We start from the raw sequence: 25,047 nt of genomic DNA, 5'->3' as shown, positions 1-25,047 counted from the left end.
TTGAGATTCATGTTAGGCAGAGGAAGACAAAAAATGAAAAGACCCAAATGTATTCATAATGTTCACTGTGGTATACTTTAAGAGCAGAAAATAATTCAAAACCAAATCAGATTATGTTACCTAATTGGTAAAGATTAGTTTTTGCAGTTCCTAAATTAAAATTGTCTCCTCAAACTGGTAAAAACTTAAGACAAAACCCATTTTCCCCCTCTCCATACAACTTCCATTAGTCCCTTGCATTTTAGATTAAAAACATCAGGGCAGGGATGGTGTCTTACTGATCTCCCAGAACCTTTCCAGACTAAGAGTGAAGTATGAATAGTTGCTCTAAGAAAGGGGTTCCCAACCTGGGGTGCGAGACGATATTCCAGGGGGTGCGAGTAAAGTCCAGGTAAATAATAGGATATTGGCTATATGTTGGCATTTTTATTTATTTATTTATTTTTGGACAAATTTTATTGATTTTTAAAGACATACAAAACATAGATACACAGTAACACAAAACATAAAAGCATAAAAAATCTCTTTTCTGAAAGTTGCTTAGTCCCGGGTTAAAACTCTTGATACAGACACAAATTCAAATTCATATTCATTTTATATACCATTCCATATCTTGTTAGCATTTTCAATTTTCTATATAACTTCTCCTCTCTTTTAAATTTTCTCAATTTTGTTTTATTTATCTCCTCTCAATTCGAATCATAATATTTATTATTCTTTGTCTGTTCTATTTCCAGCTATCCATTTTATCTTTCTTCTTTGAAAAAAAAACTTCTCTTGTACACTAAATGGAATATGATGCCTTTATCTTTTTCCCTTATATTTATAATACTTAATATAAAACACATAACTTACATTGGGATTCTGTCTGGTATGTTCTAAAATTATACAGTATTATCAAAACCAATACAAATCTATTCATTAATATTGATATTCATTTATGTCTTAAACATTTAACACATTATTTTTCAGTTAAATCACATATTTTTATGGGAGCACCTATTTTCCATAGTTATCCCCCCACGTCACATATTATAAATCATTATTTCATTACAATGTTCCCCTTTCTCCTACTTCAAATCTCTCATTTCATAAAAAGTTTCACTAGAATAACATATGTTAAGCCTGGATTCCCCAACGAGTGTTAAGGAAAACAAACTAAACAGAATGTGCAGCGAAGTCAGATAGGAAGACAGGTAAATGTGTGAGATAAGTTTTCTAGTTAACATGCAGTAAAAATATAGATACGCTTGTGCTATCAAAAATATTGTTTATTCCATTTAAGAATTATAGCATAGTCAAATAAACGGTCCATTAGTCATATATCTATTTCAGTCAAATCTTGTCGGGGATACTCTATTTGCAAAGTCCGTGTTGAATAGCCAATGTCAGTTCACTTACAATAAATCAATCCAATCTTTATCTTCTCTCCGTTGAGAAAATATCAACACTCCTTCTTCGGCAAGAACGTAGTCATCAATCTATCCAGTAATTAGGGATCAGTATGCCAGAGAGAGAGAGCTGCATTGCCTCGCTTCTTATATAGTGCTTTTACAACCACACCCTTAATTACATTCTTGCTGTTAAAGTTACACACACTTTAACTAACAAACCATGATACCATATTTATTATTTTTACCCAAACCAGTTAGGGTAAACAATGTTATCCCTAACAACATAGTCTAATCATTAATATTATCAATCATTTATATCTTAAACATTTTCCATTTCAGTTGAATATCATGCCTTTGTGGGAACACTTATGCTTTCCAAAATTATTTCTCCCCCCCCCCCACATCACATATCTTAAATCATTGTTCCATTACAGTACTCCCCTTCTCTTAACAAAATTTTCACTAGATTATACTAAATATTTTATCGCATTTTAAATTACATATTATTTCTAATTTTCTATGGTTATTTCTAAATACAAATATAAAAATACAATCTTATGTACCTTTCTAGAATCCCTTTTTCAATAAATTATCCATTATCTCTAAAAAAAACTTTTTCTTCTTTACAGCTTGCTCCCCACCATTAAGGCTTCTCATCCCTTCCTTTCTCCCTTGCTTCTTCTTCTCCTTGTCCTCTTTACCCCCTTGTCTCTCCACCTCCCTTTTATTCTGCTTTCCCCCTTTCTGTTGTTTCCTAACATAATGTCCCCTTTTCACCTTATTCTTCTCTTCTTGGGTTGCTTTTCCAGATCTTAAAGTCTTCTTTTCCTTTTTCTCTTTCTTTTTCCCTTTTCCGACCAAAGTTATTTGTTCATCAAAGATGGCTTCTGCCTTCTTTGTCCCCATCATCCTGTTGCTCATTCAGCTTTACATAAGTACAAACCGCCATTTCTAAAAATTGAAAAAGAGTGCCAAAGACATCTTTCCCTTCTTGCTTTTCTTTTTCATATTTTTGGTATACAAGTTTCAGTCCATCCACAAGTGATGCCATTGTGCAGAGAAAAAGTTTTCCCAAACAACCACCCGAGTGCTTTTAATCAGAAATAATTCTCAGCAGTTCCAAAGTCACCAAACAATCCAAACAGGTTGTTTCTTTTAAATACTCTCTCCTTCTTCACTTTCTCTTTCTGAGGTTAAAGTTTAGTCACAAAATTCCCTTTAAAATATCTCTTTTAGAAGTCTTATTGGTGTTTAGTAACTCTTTAAAAATCTAGGCAATCTTCTCCTTATTTTCAAATGCTCCAATTTTCCCCCCCTCTCCCTTCCCACTCACAGCCAAGAAGATTTTTTCCATCTGCTGTCACGTTAGGAAGGAGAGTGAAACGAAAGGAAAAAAAACTTTCCCTTTTAGAATGTTCGCAGCTCGTAACTCTTACTAGGAACAATGTATCCTTAGCAGCCTTCGAGATTCAGGGCACTTTCTCTTGCCTTGTCCCAGTTGAAAGCAACTTTCATTACTCTTCCAGCTTTCTCCCTCCTGCACCTGCTTGTCCGGCTGTAGATTTCTTCGTGGCGGACTTCCGGTTTGCAGGTTTCGGCAGCGGCAGGGATTCGCGATACTGCGCAATCCCTGCTACGTTCGCCGTCAAGGTTCCCCCGATCCGTTTGGATCTAGGGGATATAGCTGCCCCGTAGAGGCAGCTGAAGACAGGGGGGATCCAGACAGGGGTTTGGGACCCCCTCCCCAGCTGGCAAAACCCCCTTTTCCCAAGGCGAACGAGCGGCGGTCAGCAATGGCATTTTTATTTATTATGTAATGGATTAACTTTGTTTTCATTTTAGAGTTAAGTATCATTATTTAGTGGCCGTCACATACATAGCTGAAAAGATTCAATCCTACCATATATTTAACGCGTTCAGTAGTTCCTAAAGTCTAAATTTCAGGGGGTGCGAGGTTTGAGTGAAATTTCTTTAGGGGTGCGGGGTGAAAAAAAGGTTGGGAACCACTGCTCTAAGAAAATAAATTAGTAAATTTCTTTTTTCTAAGAACATTTAGGGTATCTTATATTAAGAGTTTCATTTTAACACCAACCTTCAGAACTGAGTAGAGTTGTCTGGCCTAATATACCTCTTAATTACTCAAAGTTGAACTAACCATGTTGAATATAGAACTTTGATTTCTTTTTATCATTCCACTTGAATGTCTGTAAGTAGCAACTGAGAGCAATCAGTTTGTTTTGTATAAGTTTTTTGCTGCTTAGAAAAGACATTCATCTAGAGCAGGGGTGTCAAACATGCATCATCATGTGACGTATTGTGACTTTCCCCCTTCATTAAACCGGGTGTGGGTGTGGCCAGTGCGTGATGCATCTGGCGCATGAGTCGCGAGTTTTACAGCCCTGATCTAGAGGAATGTTTCTAACTAACTCCAGTTTGTTCTAATCACTGTAAAAGCCAAATGAGTTTTTGAAATCCAAATCTATATATATATAAATGAAACACCACTCACACATTATCACAAAATCTCCAGAACCGTAAAGCCTATAAATTTGAAATTTGGCACATATGTTCCTCTTGGCTTCTTTCTTCTCACTAAGAAAGGGTTTTTTGAAATTACCATGCTCTGATGCTAAGGAGTTCTACTCCTCCTCACCTGCAAAACACAAGCAGAGGAGAGGAGTTTCAGTTTCAGTTTTAATTTCACAGCAACAAGAAGCTTTAGTACAGAACAGTTGAGCTAAGCCATGCCCAGGCTCCTTGCTGTCTCCTTCTTGCTCACACAGCAAATACTGTTTCAGTTTCCAAACAGCCCTCAACTCTCTCACACACTGACAGAATGCTAGCCAGATGAATACTGATGGATGCTGGTAGGCAAAGGTAGAATTTTTTTCTTCTTAATTTCCTCCCCCAAAACCAAGCCCAACTACATAGTTTCATAGCGAATCACGGGTATCCAACTAGTATATTAGATTTTCTGGGGCTGAGTCAGTTATTTTGCATATGTAGTATAATAGATGTAGTCCCCAGCATTTCCAGATAGGGCTGGAAAACAAAAACTATTTTGGAAAACCAATGCAAAAACATATGGACTACACAACTCGATCAGGGCAAAACAACAGACGCAATCTACATAGACTTCTGTAAAGCCTTTGATTCAGTGGTACATGACAAACTACTCCTAAAACTAAAATCTTATGGTATCTCTGGACAACTGCATAACTGGATAGAAGCATTCCTGTCAAACAGACAACAAATAGTCAAAATTGGGAGCGTCCTATCAAATTCTGTACCTGTCAGTAGTGGTGTCCCCCAAGGCAGTGTTCTAGGACCAAGTCTCTTCATACTCTACATAAATGACCTCTGTGATCACATTAAGAGTAACTGCATTCTCTTTGCTGATGATGTAAAGCTGTTCAATACCACAGATAATACTGCTACCCTTCAAAAAGACCTTTACTATGTATCAGAATGGTCAAACAAATGGCAACTTCAAATCTCAGCAAATAAATGCTCTGTCTTACATATTGGCAAAAAAAATCAGAAAATAAAATACAAGCTGAATAGTCAAGACCTTGTTGATGATCCAAGCACTGTAAGGGATCTTGGAATACTCATCTCTAATGATCTAAGTGCTAGAGCCAACTACATAGCCAAAAAGGCATTAAGAGTTGTTAACCTAATCTTACGTAGCTTTTAATATCACACTACTAACTAGAGCATACAAAACATTCGCTAGCCCAATACTCGAATACAGCTCACCAGTCTGGAACCCACATTACATATCTAATATTAGCACAGTTGAGAAAGTCCAGAAATATTTCACAAGAAGAGTTCTCCACTCCTCTACTCATTGCAGAATACCTTATGCCACCAGACTTGAAATTCTAGATCTAGAAAATCTTGAATTACACCGTCTTTGGTCCGATCTAAGCATGGTATATAAAATCATACATTGCAATGACTTACTTGTCAATGAATACTTCAGCTTCAACCATAACAACACAAGAGCACACAATAGATACAAACTCAAGGTTAACCGCACCAAACTTGATTGCAGGAAATACAACTTCAGCAACAGAGTGGTCAATGTCTGGAATACTCTACCTGACTCTGTGGTCTCTTCCCCAAACCCCAAAAACTTTAACCTTAGACTGTCTACTATTGACCTCACCCCTTTCCTAAGAGGTCTGTAGGGGGTGTGCATAAGCGCACCAACATGCCTACCGTCCCTGTCCTATTGTTTCTTTTATTTTTCTTATATGTATCCATTTCATGTATTCATAACTATGTATATACTATTATCTTGTAAGCAATTGACAAATCAAAGCAAATAAATAAAAATAAATAAATAAATGCCAATGGGACTAAATATTTATTAAGCGATTTGATCTCACCCTTTGTGCAGTAAATGCCTAGAATCCTCTGTACCCAGAGACAAGTAGATCTCAGTGTTATTTGCAGATGTAATGTGATTTCATGAAGAGAGCAGTAAAGAGTTATTTTTCTTGCAGGCTCAATCCCAGGGATCAATAACACTAAAAATTATTCCAGGCATCAAAGAAGAAGATCGCCTGAAGGACAGCAAAGTAAGAGAATCTGTTAACATGTGAAAACATTACAATATTACCTAGATATTCTTCTAAACGTGTGTTCCTGTACTAAGCATGTTTCAAGAGATTAGGTAGCCTGGTATTTCACATGTGTATGAGAATTGCAACTCCTAGACTTCTTAGCTTCCATAGCTTTTGTCCAAGTTGGCAAGGAATTGTGAGAGGTGTCAAATATGTTGGGTGTAGGTGCGGTCATTTTAGGAATGGCAGATGTAGGCTACCATGGAACCTTTACTTCAGTGTTTTTCAAACTTGCCAATTTTAATATTTGTGGACTTCAACTCCCAGCATGCGGTCCGAACAATTCTGGGAAATTTATAAATCTTACAATTACAAAATAATTTATTACAATCAACATAAAATCTTAAAATTCCACAGATTTTAAAGATGCTAAGTTTAAAAAAAAGTCTTGTTTAGTCAAAGATCCTTGAAGGTTGATCAAGAATCATTTGCATGTTCATACTTAATTGAACAATATTCCCAGCTTGTTAAACATACTGAGACCTGCCTTTTGTCTGGGGGAAATTCTTGTGTTTCCAGATAGAGGTGCATTTTACAGTACTCTAAACCAGTGATCCCCAACCTTTTTGACGCCGCGGCCCGGTACCGGCATCAGCTGGGCACTGCGGCCCGGTACACGGCATCAGCTGGGCGCCGCCATCTTTTTGATGAAAAAGTGCTTCCGGTGACTTCACCGGAAGCACGTTTTCATCAAAAAGATGGCGGCGCTAGCGCTTCGTGAGCTTTTCCGGGTAGAAATGGCTTTCTACCGGAAAAGCTCACGAGCGCTGGCGCCACCATCTTTTTGATGAAAAGCGTGCTTCCGGTGAGCTTTCTACCGGAAAAGCTCACCGGGCACTTTTTCATCAAAAGATGGCGGCGCCAGCAAGCCGCGCCCGGTAGGAGTTGTTCCGTGGACCGGTGCCGGTCCGCGGACCGTGGTTGGGGACCCCTGCTCTAAACAATTTGGTTTCAAATAGTTATCTCCAGAAGTTATAGGTACTCCAACATTGGAGGTTTTAAGAAGAGATTGGACAACCATTTGCCTGAGCAGTGGATTGGGCTAGAAGCCTCCGAAGTTTTCCAACTCTCTTACTCCGTTATTCAGTTTTAATATCCTGGATTAAATTAGAACTGGATTTTGTATGAAGGCACCATGACAGTCTAACTGGTTTGAAACTAATTTTTCCCTTCCAGTGTAGATTTGAAAAATGCAGTGGAAAGGACACAAAATGGTTGAGTGGGAAGCTGAGGCAATTCAAATGACTTCTGGGAGGAGCTGAAGTATTGTGAGGAGGTGATAACGATGATGGCAGTAACTGTTTTCCTTCCTCTTTACCCCCTCCCCGCTTTCTTCTTAGAGTTTAAACAGTGTCAATGGCAGTGGCAGCATATATAATTTTTCTTTCTGCTTAAAAGCACCAGTGGAACATCAGCTGCCATTTATTCCCCCCTCTGCCTTTTTCAAGAATGGGCCTGGAATAAACCTAGGAATAAATTTGTTAGCTAATTGGTTTTATAGGTAGTAGGATTTTTTTTTCAGTCTGCCACCACTCAAATCTTGCCTTTCTAAAATGTGTAAAAGGGTGGGGATTAGGGTGAGAGGATGAAGCTATTCTCCAGATCTACCTGAAATTACTAAACTATCTACATAAATCTGTGAATGGGGATGTGGATAGGGGAAGGAACAGTTTATCTTAGTCATATTTGCATATATATCTCTTTTACTCTGCTCCACTTCGAATATCATTATTTTGTTATCTTTGTATTTGTGGATTTGCTTTCATATCCCTAAATCTCTCCATGCCACGGGTTCGGAAAACAATCCATATACATTTCTGCAGCTTCCCCCCATCTGCATGAAATTATAGGAACTGTAATTATGGTCACGGTGATCTTTCTTTCATCTGTTAGGTATTCATGAGAGCACTTTTCTCCTACAATCCAAAAGAGGATAAAGCTATCCCATGTCAGGAGGCAGGACTACCTTTTCAGAGGAGGCACATTTTGGAAGTGGTTAGCCAAGATGACCCAACATGGTGGCAGGCCAAACGTGTGGGTGACACAAATCTTCGGGCTGGCCTGATTCCTTCTAAGCAGTTCCAAGAAAGGTGAGTTGGGAAAAGCAGTGGCTTGAGGTGCAAAACTTGATTGCTGATATGGTGAACAAAGCTTTTTCTCAGTTTAAAGGTAAAGCAGATTATGGGGTGTTTTTTAAAAAAAATGAGGGCACCTCATGAGTATTGTCAGACACTTACATTCTTCCTTCCTTTAAGGGACAAAAAGGAAGCAAGCAGCATGCGTTTCTTGCAGCTGCTAGCTGTAGTTTTTATTTTCTCCCCAATGAAGCAATCAAGGATGTGCACAAGCCATAGTTGACTCTATTTTTAGGCAGAATGGTGATGACAAACGGTAGGGCAGTTTTTGGCTTCTCTTTCTAAGCTTTCCAACCATTTCTCTTTCTTGGGGGATAATTATGTATCCTGGACTGTCTATTTAGGTTGTTGATTAGAACTGAAGTAGGATTCAACTGTCACCCTGGTTTCTGTGTTCAGAGTGCAGATGGCTTCTTTCTCGTAGCCTAAGCCACGATATATTTTGGGCCAGTTCTGGCATAAAACAAAGTTTTGTTGCAGACTAGGATTCCTAACAAATTTTAAATAATTTTTGGGCTCCAGGTTTGAGGAGAAACTACATACGCTGAGGCGATGAAACTGACTATGGTTTTTAATGGCTCAATATGAAATATTTTGTTCACCTCCCCGGTCCTTATGTGGCATCTTCGAGATTACAGGAGCAGAGATTACTCTGGATTAGACATGCTAATACTTCATTAGGGTACCACTGGGGAAAGGGCTTGTCTAATGTATCATACGGCTTAGGAAAGTTACTGTGGGGGAAAGTGGTATTTTAGAGTTTACAGGAAATGGCCAAAATTGTGAGTTGACCCCTGAAACCTCCGGAAAAAAAATGTGCTTTCTAAATGACCTTCACTTAGCATAAAGTATAGCTGCCGTTTTTTGAGTTTAGTTTTCAGATGGAAAATTTAACACTTCTTTTATTGTGATAAACTTCTCTCCCATTTTAACTCTGAAACTGCACTGGACTAACAAGCCATTTTATCTTCTTTGAAAAGCAAAATGCAACTTGCCACTTGGAATTTTACTTTTCTTAAAAATTGATTTTCGTTATTAAGGAGGGAAACAGATCAATGGTAATAGAAATGAATGCTCTGCATATTGCCAACTGGCTGACTTCCACTTTTAATCACAGCGTTTCCTTTGAACGTTCATCTTTGAATGGCTCCTCACCTCCTGCCTGCAGCAACTTTGTAGTAATAAAACTTACAAGTGCAGTAGCAAATACTTCTTTAAAATCGTTGTCCTTTTTATAGACAGTCACATACATAGATTTAGCAAAAGAGGGGAGAAAGGAAACAGTACTTCCTTCCCCTCCTCCTTTTGTATGAATCATTAAGAATAACCACCTGCACCTTAAACTCCCACTCAGACTTCTTAAACAATGAAGTGCAGGATGAGTGCATTATTCAGATTTGACCAGCTTGAATCTCATATAGCATCTGTCTTTTCAGACTTGCTTACAAATAGTCCTTGCTTAATGACTGGTTGCTTAGTGACCATTCAGAGTTGTGATACACCTTCCCCCAAAGGTACTAACAACCTGGTTCCAGAGTTTGAATGGCTGCACCTCTCTCCCTTACAGTCACGATCACATTGTGGGCATTTGATAACTGGTGTGCATTTATGGCAGTTTGCAGGGTCCCGCAGTCACAGGATAATGATTTTTGGTGGGTTTTTTTGCGGGGCGGGGGGGCGTGTTGATTTATATTTTCACTTCCAGTTTCCAGAAAAAATACCCATTGGATAAAATGGAATTCTTAAATGACCATCCCGTTTGCTTAATGACCATAGCGTTCACTTTATGACTGTAGCATAAAAGGGCATAAAATTGGATGTAGTCATGTGGTGATCCATTTAACAACTGCTGTGACTTATGACCATAATTTCTAGCTCAATTACAGTCATAAATCAAGGATTACTTCTTTGTTTTAGAGCATACAGTGAAGGAGGGCTGAATATTCAAGAAAGGAAGCAGCACCAAGGGAGAGTTGTCAGTGCGTTGAACCAAATTCAGACAGCTCCGTGTTAAAGTCCCCAAAACAGTATCAGAAAACTGAGTGAAGGGTTAAATTAGTGTCAAACAGTATATTTTCCAGAATAGTTCATAATCAGTTTGAGTACAAATATGTTGGAAATGAAGAGAAGAGTATTTCAAATAAGTGAAGTGAATGAGTGAGGTGTAACAAGTTGACCGAAAGGCATGTGTTGAATACACTCTACAGTCCACATATAGTCCTCCATCTGGTAGGCTTGTACCGCATTTCATGAATAACTTGGAAAAGTTTCTTTGGAGACTGAAACTTTTGAAGAGCAGGAGATTCCTTCTCCGCCATAGCAAATGGCTGAAGAATGTAGAGCTCCTTGAAAAAAAATTGAATTGGGTACATTTAGAAACTCTGCCTTTCTTGCTGTCCATTTAAAAAGAGTTTTGTGTGTATAGTCCAACAAATGTAACTTATTCTGCTTTTAAAAATTGCAAATAAATGGTATGTTTATGTTTCTGCATGCTCTGGAGGAATCTTTCCAAATTATTTGTGAAATTTACTTAGGCCAGCTGTCTAGTAGTCTGCTGTCTTCTTAGTTTCCAAGAGTTCAGGAAATAATTCCTCCGGGGGGGGTGTTCAGTAACAATGCTTTTGTCACAATTGAGGAGAAATTCTGCCCTTGAAAATTGTTGGATAATGTCTCTGTCTTCAAATGTGATGGAGGACTTGAACAACTAATGTGTCCAACCATCCATGCTGACTGTCCCAACGGTGCTTTTTTTTCAAAAGGCAACTGAGCTTTGTTTTTCATGGAAGACTTTTCTCTTCTCAGCCAAGAAGCTTCTTCAGTTCTGACTGAACTGAAGTCAGTCAGAACCGAAGAAGTTCCTTGGATGAGAAGTGAAAGGTCTTCAGGAAAAAAATAAAAAGCCCAGTTGCTTTTTGAAAAAAGCACCTTTGGGACAACCATGACCAGGATGACTGAGAATCTTCATAGACATACATGCCAAACAGTTTCCATAGGGCTGATGGCATTTAATGTCTTGATGCATCATGTCTGCCCGCTTTTTCCCAAAGAAGAAAAGTCAAGAAGTCTGCAAGGAGAAACCTGCCCAAATTTCTTCTCAACAAAGAACACTCTGGGCTTTCTTTGCAGGAAAGCACACATCTGCATAACTCAGACCTTGTTTTTCACCTATCCATAGAAAAATGACATTAGCCACTTAGTTATTTGAACTTAGTTCCAGTTAAAAACAGTGGGACTTCAGAATGAAACCTTGTGTTAGTTTTCTAAAAGAACAAGCTTGAATTGCCAATGATACAGCACATGCTCATCATCTGGACTGGGTCATTGTGTCTGGGTCACTGTGTCACTCCTTCTCCTTTGCCTTTTGCTTCCAAGTGGGTTGCTTTCAACTAATAGTTCTTTTAGAGCAAAGAGTACCAATGTAGTCCCTTTATTAGGCTCAGGGACCCCATTTGAATTCAATACTTCCTCCACAAAATAAATATTTGTTGTTTTAAATGGATTAAAGTAATAGCACAGATGATCTTAAATCAAAATCTACTTAATTTGTCCTTAAATTAGCATGATATGTGAATCTACCAGTTATGGCCTAGTATTGTGTTCAGACCAAGCCACTGTGTCTTGTTCAGTGACACAGCTTTATGGATGAACTAGGCCAATCTATAATTGAGGTCTTAAGCTTATGTATTCCAAATGAGTCTGAATCAAAGATATTTTTATTGTTGTTGCTTAAAAGTTCTTAGTATTTTCTTGCATCCTCCCCTATCTCAGAATTGTAAATCTTGTTGTTTTATCTAGGCGCTTAATGTATAGAAGGACCATCGGTGCATTGCACAATTCCAGAAGTGTTACAAAGCCATACTGTGAGTCACTACAAACCTTTTTCTTGTTTGTTCAAGGCACATTTATCTCATCATTTATAAATTTATAATGTTTCCCCTTTGATGGATAGGTATTCTCAGCCCACAAGGACTTCATAGCATTGCTGTGTCATATGGAGAATTGGGAATAATGCACAGCTCCAGGAGAAGAAAACGCTTCATGTTTTAGGTTAATAGCCATCTCTATAGGGATAATGACATTCAGTGGAGCTAACTGAGTGTTGTTTGCTCATGCAATCCAAGATAGAGGCAGATCAGCAAGGAACAGACTTTGAAATATGCACTGTTAATTGTAAGCTATAGTTCTCACCTCCTATGCAAAGCAGTCTGCTCATAAAGTATTAAAATAAAAAGGTAGCAGTTCTTCAATCAGTTTTCCACAATTAAAAGCCATATTGGCAGTTGTAGACGAAGGCCTCTAGAAATAACATTGCCTAGTCTATTAATCAGATTAAGCCATTTCAATGTCTAAAATATTAATTGGTTGGCAGATTTTTAATTGTAATTAAATTATAAATTAAGTGTTATATTCTTTTTAGTGGCTTTGATGAGAGGTTTAGAGCTGCCAGATATGGATGCAAAATCAGGATGAGTAGTAGGTGGCTCTAACAATATTTTTTTGGTCTCTTTTCAGCCATCTAGTGGTTCTGAGCTTTTGTGTCACAGATTCAATAATCTGTAATAAAGCCTTTCTTATCAATAGTTCTAGCAACACATAAGGATTTCTATTTGGAAAATATAGAATCCCATCACATTTTCTAAAAAAATAATAATCTATGATCCCTTGCTTCAGGGAACATCAGCCTCTTTACCATTGGCCAAGCTGGCAACACTGTTGTGGAAGGAAAAGTGGTTAAAAAGAGCAAAAAAACAACCACAGATCCCAGTTCTGGTGCTGTAATGGTATGTGGGAAAATAACATTGGGAGATGGGAGGAAGAGCCACAGGTAGGACAACTATAAAGATATTTAAGCCCACAGAAAGAGAAGGAGGCATAGAGAGCATTTCAGGAAGGATACTTACAAACATACCAAATACTCTTTCCTTTTCTATTATATTATGTTATCACACAACCTCCACTTTCCTGATCCCTGGCTAGCATAATTTCCTCCCCCATCACAGCCAAGTATGCAGAAGACAAACTGTCAGAGGGAGGATTGGAAATTGTTACCCTCCCACTTCTCCCCTGTAATTTTCAGATCAGTCCCACTGAAATGGTCCATAAGAGGAAGACCTTTTCCCCCTTGCAAGGAAAACAAAGCTTTTAATGAGGAAATCAAGCAAAAATAAAGAAAATGGCCATCCTCAACCACAACAAAGCCCATAAGGAGGCATAAAGAAGCCCAAGAGGAGAGAAATATTTATGAGAAGACCACAAATATTTAGAACATACAGATAGAAGTAACAGGGCATGAAAAGAGGAGCAACAAATACCATATTACTCTCCCCTCCAACAACAACCCCCCATTCCAGACATGCAAACAATTCTTGTTTATTTACATTGGGCGGCATGTATGTGTGAATATTTTCAGACCTTATTTATGAGAAATTGCTCATTTGAATCACTGTTGCTCATAAGTGCTTACAATTGTCTGCAAGAAATCCAACTGGGATATGTGGTTTGATTGCTCCTGCAGCCAATGAGTGTTGGGACGATGTACTCAATGGCTGCCTGAGCCTTAGTTAAGAGCTCTGCAGTGGGAAGAGCTTTAGAGGTGCTCTATCAATCCAACTCTTTTTCCTGGAAGACTGAATGGACAGAAAAAAATGGGCAACTATTTCATTTTTGACTGGATTACAGTTTTCTCATGATATGAATGCCCAGGGGACGATACTTTGAACAGACCTGGAACTGGCTGAAGTAAAATCCATAACTGACAGAATGTAGATGCTTGCCAAAATGATCCTACCCGTGTTGCTATCCCAAATGTCTAATACCATATAAAGCAATGTGTAATATATAACTCAGCTGCTATTTAACCATAAACTAAATATACACATAAATTAACATAAATTAAAGTAATATAGCCTGATACCATTAATGACTGCATTTATCTTTTTTTTAAAAAAAGTAAGGCCTTGAACAAATGACCTCATTCTTTGTATTTTACTTTACATTTTATTGCAGTTAGCCCATAAATGCCATTTCGATGGAAAGCCAGAATACAAATCTAGTAAACCAACCAAGTTATAGTTTGATAGCAATGGTCTCTTATTACCCCCAGGAAATTTGCCATGAAAATTCTACTCTGTTCTGTATTGTGTTCTGTGGGATCATTTTGTGTGGGCATGGAGGGGCAGGAGGGGGTGGGTTGCCCTTTGAATTTGCCCTGATTTGATAGAAGGAAGTGTACACTCAAAGCATGGTAAAAGAAAATGGCTGGTAGAAGGACAGACATCATATCTTTGTATGGATATTTTCTGTCAAAGTATCACACACACCCATGCAACTAGTTTTGTAAGAGTCCCTCCTGCTTCTGTCATTGATCCTGTGTGTTTATGTGCATCAAAACATGTAGCTGTCTGCAGTCCATGTACTATGGTATGGTTAATTGATAATTATAAAGAAAAGAAAAGAAAAAGGAAGTTAGCAATAACAAATTTTCTTGCGCAACTACTAAGGGGTAAGGGCACGGTTTTGAAGTTTTATGATAGTCAATATAAAAATATGATAATCTCTACATATTTATTTAGGTTTTATTCACTAAACTCTGAGTTTTCTCCATTCGAACTGGGGCAATAGGAGGGTAAAATCATCTCTTCCTCCCTCCCTCCCTCCCTCTCTCTCACCCTCCCTCTCCCTCCCTCCCTATCTATCTATCTATCTATCTATCTATCTATCATCTAATTTTATTGATTTTTTTTAAAAAAATACAAAGTTAAAAACATGAAAAGATTTGAAAGAAGGAAAAATTCAGAAAAAGTGGAAGTGAAAAAGAAAGTAGAAAAAATATAAATTATTTTTCCTATAATGTACCAATTTTCTTTGCTACAGATATAAGTTTAAAAAAACTACATCAAACACTTATTGTAAGGTTAACATTTGTCTATATTATTTCCATAATTGTGTAAAATTTTAATTCTCAAATCCCAAAATTAACTTTTCTTTCAGTTTCTCACAAAAAATTCAAAAATGGTTTCTAAGTAGAAATAAAATTTGCCCCAGCCTTTTCTTTCATCAAGGCTATCTAATTTTCCACACCCCCAATTCTATTAGTTTCACCATCCATTCTTCCTTTGTAGATATTTGTAAATCCTTTCATCTTTGAGTTTTGTTGTTGTTATTGTATTATAAAAACAAGTTTCATAATATGTCTTGATTATACATCCATTACGCCCAAAAGAAAGGTCTGTGCTTTTAATTCTACGTTCACTTTTAAAATCTTAAAATACAAACTTGATCCCAATATTTTCTACCTTTATTAAATGTCCATCAAAGATGAAAAAATTTCCCTTTGATTGCATTTTTACCATATTTTGAAATTCCCTTATATATTTTTGACAATGTTTCTAGTGCCATGTACGATTGAGGCATCATTTTCTAGAATTTTTCTGTAATTATAATTTAATGTAAATTACAACCCTTTTTTCCTCATACTATTTCTACTATATCTTTTTTTTTTTTTTTTTGAGAAAAATCAAAATCTCCTTAGATACTTAATTTGTTTCTCAGTTAGGTCTCTGTGTATACATATAGCCATTTTAGGACAAGTTATAAGTCATAAGCAGACCATAATGTCTACTTATTATTGTCCCTGTCAAGATAATATGGAGTGCTTTCCTTACACCTAAGCAATTGGACTGAATAAAGAATCCCTTGAGTCGTTTTTCTTGGCTTTCTTTTAACAATCTTACCTCTGTCTTTTCATGCTAACCGCAGATGATCAGTCTTCTGAAAAAGGTAGGTTCTCCAGCTACTCTGGAGTGACAGCACCAGCAGAGTCATTTTCTGCCTGCTCAAACCACCCTGCAGTGAACCCAATCAAGATGCCGATACAGAGAGTTTAGATTGTTCAGCTGGAATAGATGGTGCAATTGTGCATTTGTTTGTCATGTTCCACAATTGATTCTGCATCAAAGATGCTTTTTAAAAAGTAATCGGAATATAATTTGACAAAACAGTGAGGCTCTTATATGGAAAGGACATGGAATTTTGGGGGGAATTTTGAGACAAATCTGAGGATTTGAAATCTTTCTGTTGAGCGGGGGGAAAAAAGGTTTCATGGCAGGTTTATACATTGTTTTGTAAATGCTATGTGCATTTTTAAGTCAGTGGTTGCTCATTTAGTGATAAACTTCAAATAATGGGGTTTATTAGATAACATCTGATCCCATTTTATTCCTCCTTGCTAGAAAAAAAAGTGTGAATAAACAAGGCATGCTCATAAATTTAAATGTGTTGTTTCAGTGTGATTATGTTTAAATATTACCCTTCCAGTCTTGGTGTAATATAAAATGCATATTCAGAACAAACAATATAGATAACGGATTAAAGAAAAGGATGGATTGAGTGGTGCTTAATCTAAGTAGGAATTGAGGGGGAGCAAGCTGAAAGGCAGGGAAAGACAGGAGAAGAGAAGGGAGAAGTGATTTGCAGAGAAAGTGAGCCGAGAACATGTTTGAGAAGAGGAAATGTCCAACACAAAAGCAATATCATGATCGATATGTGTGGAAATGCTGAAATCAGAATGGATTTTTGAATATTGAGATTAGAATGCTAAGATTCTTATTTATCTATATATATATATATATAAAAGCAAAATACCATTCATGCATCATCACAAAATCTCCCGAAGGTAAGGCCTACAAACGTGACATTTGGCATGTAAGTTCCTCTTGGCTTCTAGGAGCTCACTAAGAAAGGATTTTTCAAAATGACCACTAGAGCATTAGTATTTCCTATATTATTATTAACATGCTCTGATGCTAAGGAGTTCTACTCCCCCTCCCCACCTGAAAAGAAATCTGTTCCAAACGCAAAACACAAGCAGAGGAGAGAAATTTCAGTTTTAGTTTCAGAGCACCAAGCAGCTTTAGTACAGACAGTTGAGCTAAGCCACACCCAGGCTCCTTGCTGTCTCCTTGCTCACACAACAAATACTGCTTCAGTTTCCAAACAGCCCTCAACTCTCTCACACACTGACAGGACGCTAGCCAGATGAATACCAATGGATGCTGGTACACAGAGGCAGAACCGCCATCCCTTATTTTCCTTCCCCCAAACCGCCCGATCACATAGTTTCATAGCGAAGCATGGGTATGGAGCTAGCTTATTATATTTGTATAGCCACCCATCACATGACACTCTATGGGGTACAACATCCAATCACTTTTGAATTTTCTTCAAAATTTTACCTAATTTATTTGCAATCCTTGGATTTCCTCCCCCTCCTTCCGTTCAATCTTGTCCAATTCTCAGAGACTGCTTGGACAAGCCTCTGCAGTTCGGTTTTTCAGAGGTGGTTTGCCACTACCTCATTCCTAGGAATGAGAGAAAGTGATTGGCCTCGAGACATTGAACTTGCTTTGTGCCCATAATTAGAACTCATGATCTTCTGATTATTAGCTTGATACATTAACTACTACATCAAATTGGCTCTCAGTCCTTGGATTAAAGTTGGATTTTTCTGTCTGCAGTGGAAACCAGTCTTTTACAGCCTCATAAAAGGGGAAAAATAAACTTTTCTCATATACACTCAGGCTCTCTTATGTCAATCTCATTTAATTTTCCTTAGCTATTAATTTGCCCCGTGTTTTACTATGTAATTTATTTTTTTTGTATGTGCTAATCACACGGATTAAGCTCCTGCTGTTTCTTAAAAGCTATTGTGCTGTTTCTAGGAGCTTTTGTTAACACAGCAGGTAATTTCCTGTTGAACCACAATGTGTTGCTATTTTCCCTTCTCCTTTTTCCTTTTGATTTGGCCTTACACCTTCCAGAAAAATGTACTGGGGTGATGGGTTACTTTTTTAACTTAGCAGTTGCCTCAAATAAGAAAAGCTGCTCAGTTTATAAAGTCTTATTAGCAGTATTAATAATGCAGGAGTTTAAATTTAATTGCCTTGATTTAACTCTTGGGATAGCCCCCTAGTGTAGCTGTTGCTAAAGTGGAATCACATCTAATGGAACCTTGGGAGCGTGCCTTTTCCATGGCTGCCCCTACCACACAAGAACACCCTCCCATTGGTGATTTCACAGCCTCCACCCTTCTAACCTTCTGAAAGTACACAAACACCTGATTTATTATTATTATTTTTTTCTGAGGACCCCGATAGGATTGTGCAGGCAGATAGCATGGAAGGAGAGCAGCTGAGCCTGCAGTGGGCATCCCAAAGGGACAACTATGGTGTTTTTACTTTATTGTTTTACTTTTTTTACTGCTTTATTATTGTTTTACTTATTGGTTTTATTTTTGTGAGCCACTCAGAATTATTTAAGATGGGGGGACACATAAATCTTTTACATAAATAGATAAATAAGGAACCCAATCCAGTTAATGGGCAAAGAAATAAATAAAAACACTTTCCTTCTAATGATAATCATTAGTTTAAATGGGCCGAGGTCATTGGCTGCTTATTTGGCTAGAGTGATCAGATGTCTCTAACATGGCAGTTTCCAGATAATTGTTTATACAATTTATATAGCCACCCATCTCAAAACAATCGCTCTTGGAAGGCTAAAAGCAAAAAGGAGAAATGCTGTATATAAAGTGAATATCTAGCAGACCAAGACAATGCACACCAGGGTTTAAAAAATCATTCTGTTTCTCATTAATGAAGACTAAAAGTAGACAAACCAATTGTCAGGCCTGGCCTGTCTATGTGGCCAAATACTTGAGGGAACATCTAGGTTTTTTTATTTCTTAAGAAAGGTCAACAGGGTTGGGACTACCCAGATTTGTGAAAGATGATGAGAATTATTAAAAGATTTACACAACAGTAAGATTTATTAAAAGATTTACACAACAGTAAAAGTTGGCAATTCCTATTTGAATTGTTAAGTGGAGTGTGCTGCTTATGTTGTCACCTTGAAACAAGCACTGGATGGTTTCACGTGTCATCCTCTAATATTGTATGGTTTATTGAATAAGTCAGAATAGCTTGATTTATCTTGCAAATCACACATAAATTGTAAGTCATGGTTATAAGCCCAAATGACTGGTTTTATGCACGCATTAAGCTAAAATCAAAGCATGCTGGATGGAGAATTCTAGCAGTTGAAGACATCTTAAAGGTTGCCAACATTGAGAAACACTATTGTAAAAGACTGAGTTCTCTTCAAGAGTAACCACACAATCCTAAAACTGTTTAAAACTTGGTTCCCTCTCCTGAGTTCAGTGGGACCAAAAATTCAGAATTTAAACTTATTTATCAGAAATGAACCATGCACACAAGGGCAAGTAGATCTTTTATGTGCACTCACTATCTCATCTCCCCCATTGAAGAACAATCTTCACCCAGGCTTCACCGTTTTAACATTAGGTGAATGATTTGGGGATCATGCCTTCTTTCCTAGACACATCTGTTGGGGGAGGTCAAAAACTTTTGAGTTGCAGCCACATATTTCAAACTGCCTTTTTTCATGTGTTATGTGTGTGAGAGATTCTTGAAAAAAAAGGGGGGGTATATATCTGTAGCCCTACCTCTATGCTTTGAAAACTCTCTGGGGTAACTTTCAAGCATGTCTTATGAGAGGCTGCTTATCTGCTGTCTCTATATCTCCACTGCTTTTTGTCTGCATATCTTGTACTTTTGAACTCAGCCTTTGAATTATAATTACTTTAAAAAAAAGAGCACTCCTCTATGATAAATCAACTTCATGGGATGTTGTCCTTACTTTGAAACCCTAGAAAGCTACCTTACCCCAGAAATCTATATTTTTCAGTATTTCTGGCCACAATTAAACAATTTTAACTTTTATTATTGATACCAGTTTTAAAAAAAGAATGTGCAAAGTAATCAAGCAAACACTGTCTTTGCTCAGCAAGTGAGACTTCAAATATATACTCCCATCGCTCCCTGTTAGGATTTCTTGGCTCAGAATTAAGGACATCTGAGATGTTTGAAGACTGCCAGACTGTACTGGCATAGCCTGGCACCAGTCCATACTTCTCCAGAGCTTCAAGCAAAATTGTTTTTCTGTGGATGCTTGGAGCCAATACCTCTATACAATGCACACTATGTTACGTACTGAATTTTCCTAGCTTTTGTTCTTTATTTCCCACCGGTTTTCATGTTAGTGCTTAAAGATGTATGACATTTCCAGAATGCATGACTTGCAACTTATAACATATTTGAACCTATTTCTTCTCACTCTTATTTCTATACAGAAGACTGTGACTGTGAGGGTTACTTCAATGGACAGTACATAGGTGGGTACCAGTCTTTGTAATCAATGATACATGTTCCAGATTCTGCCCTACTTATATACCGGTAGGTTGTAGAATATTTGCTGAACAATTGAACTATATACACTAGTCCAATTATATAGTATATATAATAGGTATATAGTCCAATTGTATATAGGAAGGCATATAGTCCAATTCTGCAAATAGTTCTGTAACCTATATAAATTGCACACTTAATGAATTTGTATGCAGTTGCTTTATAACTAACAATGTTGCCTTACACCAGATTGTAATGTGGTAGATTAGAGAGGGCTGGAGGACTCCTTCTGAAACTAGGGGAGAATAAGAGCCACCCACTTCAATGGTAGAAAACAAATGTCTCTGGCTGCAGCCATGGAACGTGATTGAAAAATGGGCTGAACTTAACGGATGAATGGGTAATGTAGCTAGGTTCTTTCTTGGTACTTCATTTTAATTCTAGTTATGGAATATCTGTTGATCCTCTTTTCCTCCCTCCTTCCTTCCCTGATTTTATTTTTGCCATTCAAATAAGCACTCCTCAGCTTATGACTGAAATGTAGCCCACCTTTCTGGTCATATGTTGCAATGGTCATAAAGCGAGTCATCATGTGACTGGCTTGATTTTTATTAATTTTTAGGGGACAGTTGTTAAGCAAACCATTTGTGCAGCAAAAACAATGTAAATAACAAATCGTGGTCTGGTGACTAGGGTGCTGGGAGCAGCCATAAATGTGGGCCAAATGCTGAGCACCTGAAATACTCGCATGTGACTGTGTGTGTAGTGGGGTGTTGGAACTTTGGAACCAAGTTGTAAGTACCTTTTGTACTTCAGATTGTTGCTAAGCCATCAGTTCTTAGTTGAGGACTAGCTGTTATTTACATATCATAATGGACATTTTTACTATTTGAGATTTGATTGGCAACTACTTAATAAGGATAGGATATAATCTTTTGAAGTTTGAGAATCACCAGATGATTGAATAGCACATTAAATAGGGTTATTTAAGCCTTTCACAACACTTTGAACAACGCAGAAAAGAAAAGTATTACTTTTGGCTTTTTAGCTGGCTTGCGACGAAGTTTCCGACTGAGCCGAAAGGAGAAGCAGAGTGATCCAAATGAAACCAAACAATCTGAACAAAACTCCACTCCAGAACTTCTCACATATGAGGAAGTCATCAAATACCAGCAGCAGCCTGGTGAAAGGAAGAGACTGGTGGTTTTAATTGGTGAGTTGCTCTGGGTAAAAAGAGCACCATTTTGCTACTGGGAACTGATTGTTGACATACTGCAGATCAGTTTCTCAACCTTGGCAACTTTAAGGCATATGAATGTCAGCTCCCTGAATTCCCCAGCCAGCCCATGGTTTAAACTTGCCAAGATTGAGAAACACTGACATAAATAGTGGAGATCAACATTTTCAAACTTTGGTGAACTCAAAGATGTACCCTGAAGTTCTCATCTTTTTAGGAAGGTGTGGGATGCTGTAGATCTTAATAGTCAGTATCAAGGATCATGTGGAAAGAAAAGTGGGTTTTGGATCCGTCTTCATCAAAATCCCAATGAAGTAGTCATTTATTCTACTATATATAAAATGGATAATTCAGAGGATCATGCCTCTTGTAATTAGTTCTGGGTAACTTTGGGGTTAGTAATTTTCTCTTCGTCTTCACCAAATTCACGAATGTATTTCAAAACATATGGAATTTGAATAACATTGTAAGAGATGGTACCTTCAGAGGGGGAGTTGGTGTGAGGGGAATTCAGCGGAGCAGCAGTTGCCCAGCAAGGAAGGAGCATATTCCAGAAAAGGGGAAGGAAATACAAAGGCAGCATAGTCCTGACCTGGATAAGTGACAGAGATAAGCATAGCCATTTCCTAGAATCTCCCTGGGCATATCCATTATGGTGAGAGTAGTAAGGGTTTAGTCAGTCAAGATTCTATCTATGTCACTCTTGACTTAGCCTGATAAGCATACTCTTTTTGTTTGTTTGTCAAACATGTACAAGATAATAATTATAGGTATGAACATAAACATGAACAAAGAAGAAAATACTTCTTTGAAGGTACATTGAGTAGCATATGCAGGTTGTATCTAGTATCTCATGGAGGGCTCCAGATTTTAAGAATAATAAAACTCATGCTGAATGAGAATCAAGTTCTTTTTATCCAGAATCCCATTTCCTCAAAGGCCCCACCTGATACCTCCGAGAAGCTCAGATCAGGATATGATATATCAACCTGTTCCTCCTGTTCATTTAGCGCAGAGGGATTTTGCTTCCTATCTTGGAAACTGTAATTGGATGATGCAGAATACTATCACCTCCTTGAAGGAAAAAAAGATGAACATGTCATAAAAATTAATATTTTAAAATTGTATATATATCAGTGTTTCTGAATCTTGGTAACTTTAAGACATGTGGCCTCAACTCCTGGAATTTCCCACTAGCCATGTCTTAAATTTGCCAGGGTTGAGAAGAACTGAGGAATCTTACCCAATTTAAATTGCTAAATGCAGTATAGCAATATATTTAAATTGCTAAATGCAATTTAGCATTTTTCCCACTGTGTTTTACCTCTTCCACTGAGCAGGATGTAGGATGCTACCCATTTTCTTATTCTGAAATGGGAAAGCAGCAAATTAGACTGGGCTTGCCAGTTTGGCCCTCTAAAGACAAAGCTCTCCAAAGGCACACAGCTTTCAAACAATCTCTGTTGGATGCCTTTCCCTTCTGATTTAAATTGAGAAGGAAGGCCAGTTGCTTGAAAAGTGAAAGTCTGGCAGATAAAGCTAATAAGGTATGAAAGTTGAGCGAAATCTTCATTTAGTGCCTCCAAACTATATGGCTGTTCAAAAAGTAAAGTGGATTTGGGTTGTGTGGGGGATCTAGATGGATGGTCATTGGACAGGAGGAAATGATGAATTTTGGATTGCTTTCATTTTATGGCTGCTGTTTGCATTGGAAAACTAGAAATGCCCACTAGAATAAATAGAAGTTTTGCATTATGACCTGGAGAGGAATCATATCAGAGGCCGTGAGCTTATTGAGACACGGAAATTTGTTATTAGAAAACTTTTAAGTTTTAACATCATATCCTATTTGATTTATTTCTAAGGGCAAAACCAAGATAGATAAAGAACCAAGATAGATAAAGCGGCCTGTATCCTTTTATGGCTGGCTTCTGCTGCATATGCCTTGTGTTTTGTCTATTCACCCACTTCTTCATCTGATCTCTCAGGTTCTTTGGGGTCTCGGTTAAATGAACTCAAGCAGAAAGTAGTGGCAGAAAATCCACAAGAATATGGAGTTGCTGTGCCACGTAAGAAACTATTTTTCCCCCAAAGATGTATCTAGTCACCTATCCCTTCCCATGAAATGCAAAGTTGTTTATTTCTCTATTTGTGTTACTTTATTAATACCAATATCAAACTGCCCAGTGGTAATATTCTCTAGAAGACTTAGAGAATGCTGTTGTTCAGTAATTCAGACATTATCGTTTTTCACATCCTAATGAACATCAATTTGCCAGAATTATCTATGAACACTGTAAATAACTGCTTGGATTTTTGTAAAGTTATGCTTGTTTTATCAGTAAAAGCAAGTAAAAGCATCTGGCCATCTTATGTGCTGCTGACAACTTTTCTATTCCATCTATGTTTCTAACCATCAGAGTCTTCTCCAGAGATTCGTGCTTCCATAATACGCCCACAGTAGTTGAACATTACCTTTATTATCTAAGATTGAATGATTACATCTTGCTATTTATTATACTCAACAGTTTCTCCCAGAACCATGGGGGAAACACATTAATTTTAATTCATTCAGATTTTCTTAATGTCTAGCTTTCTAGTCATATGTTTTGATTGAGAAAACAGTTGCTTTTTATTGGGATAAATGTTGTGTTGCTGATGTCTTTTGCCTTGAATTTTTCTCATTTATTTTCAACAAACCAACAGATAGCCATTTCTCCTCATTCTGCTGTTTACAGTGTGGAATATTTTTGTTCCATCTTTGATAATATCACAGATTTGGTCCAGAGTGATCTCCAAATATTCTGTTTATTCAGTCTAATATATTAAATCTTATTTACTTGCACTGCTTACTCATATGAAATATTGCCAAGATTGTATCTTGATGGTCTGATTATTTTGTTGCTTTCTAAATTGGAATTCATAAGACCTTCCTGATTTAAACCTCAGTCAGGTCTTGTTTTTGTTGGAAAAGCTGAACACCTTCATTTTAACTTGCAAAATATATAGTTTTAATCAATGTGCTTTTGATATTGTCTGTCTGGCAATTAAATCTTGCAGCTTATAAGACGAAGGTATTTACTGCAAGCAATAAATGATTTTAGGAGAATTCTATTAATTATCTGGTTTGTTTCACATAACAAATTCATTTGTTCCCGTGATTCCAAATGCTTTTTTTATTTTAACGTTTTAATACACACATTGCCTATTATGACTGTGACATGTTTCGTTTGTGAAGTGGATCAACAGGGTCCTCTAGGAATTGTTCAATATTATCTTCCTCTAGATCTGTGCTTTAAGCATAAAACAGGATCGTTGTAACATAGGAAATCTTACCTTGAACTTGGACTGAGACCATTCTACTATTTTTGGGGGGAATGTATCTAA

At 37.4% G+C, this 25,047-nt stretch overlaps 1 protein-coding gene across 2 annotated transcripts in view; it reads left to right on the top strand.

Annotated features, from left to right (window-relative positions):
• MPP3 (MAGUK p55 scaffold protein 3) overlaps positions 1 to 25,047 on the top strand; it is a 93,515-nt gene that overhangs the window by 50,062 nt on the left and 18,406 nt on the right. For both annotated transcript variants that reach the window (XM_026669673.2, XM_087947059.1), the window contains 7 exons: positions 5,906 to 5,980; positions 7,919 to 8,115; positions 11,956 to 12,020; positions 15,919 to 15,939; positions 20,369 to 20,410; positions 21,472 to 21,636; positions 23,649 to 23,729. In XM_026669673.2, the coding sequence (XP_026525458.1) occupies positions 5,906 to 5,980; positions 7,919 to 8,115; positions 11,956 to 12,020; positions 15,919 to 15,939; positions 20,369 to 20,410; positions 21,472 to 21,636; positions 23,649 to 23,729 (646 nt within the window). The remainder of the gene's footprint in view (positions 1 to 5,905; positions 5,981 to 7,918; positions 8,116 to 11,955; positions 12,021 to 15,918; positions 15,940 to 20,368; positions 20,411 to 21,471; positions 21,637 to 23,648; positions 23,730 to 25,047) is intronic.

Source organism: Notechis scutatus, chromosome Z (genome assembly GCF_049901735.1).
Source record: "Notechis scutatus isolate UNSWTSFEM ecotype Mainland chromosome Z, rNotScu1.2, whole genome shotgun sequence".
NCBI lineage: Eukaryota > Metazoa > Chordata > Lepidosauria > Squamata > Elapidae > Notechis > Notechis scutatus.
This window is presented reverse-complemented; position numbering and strand designations above follow the sequence as displayed.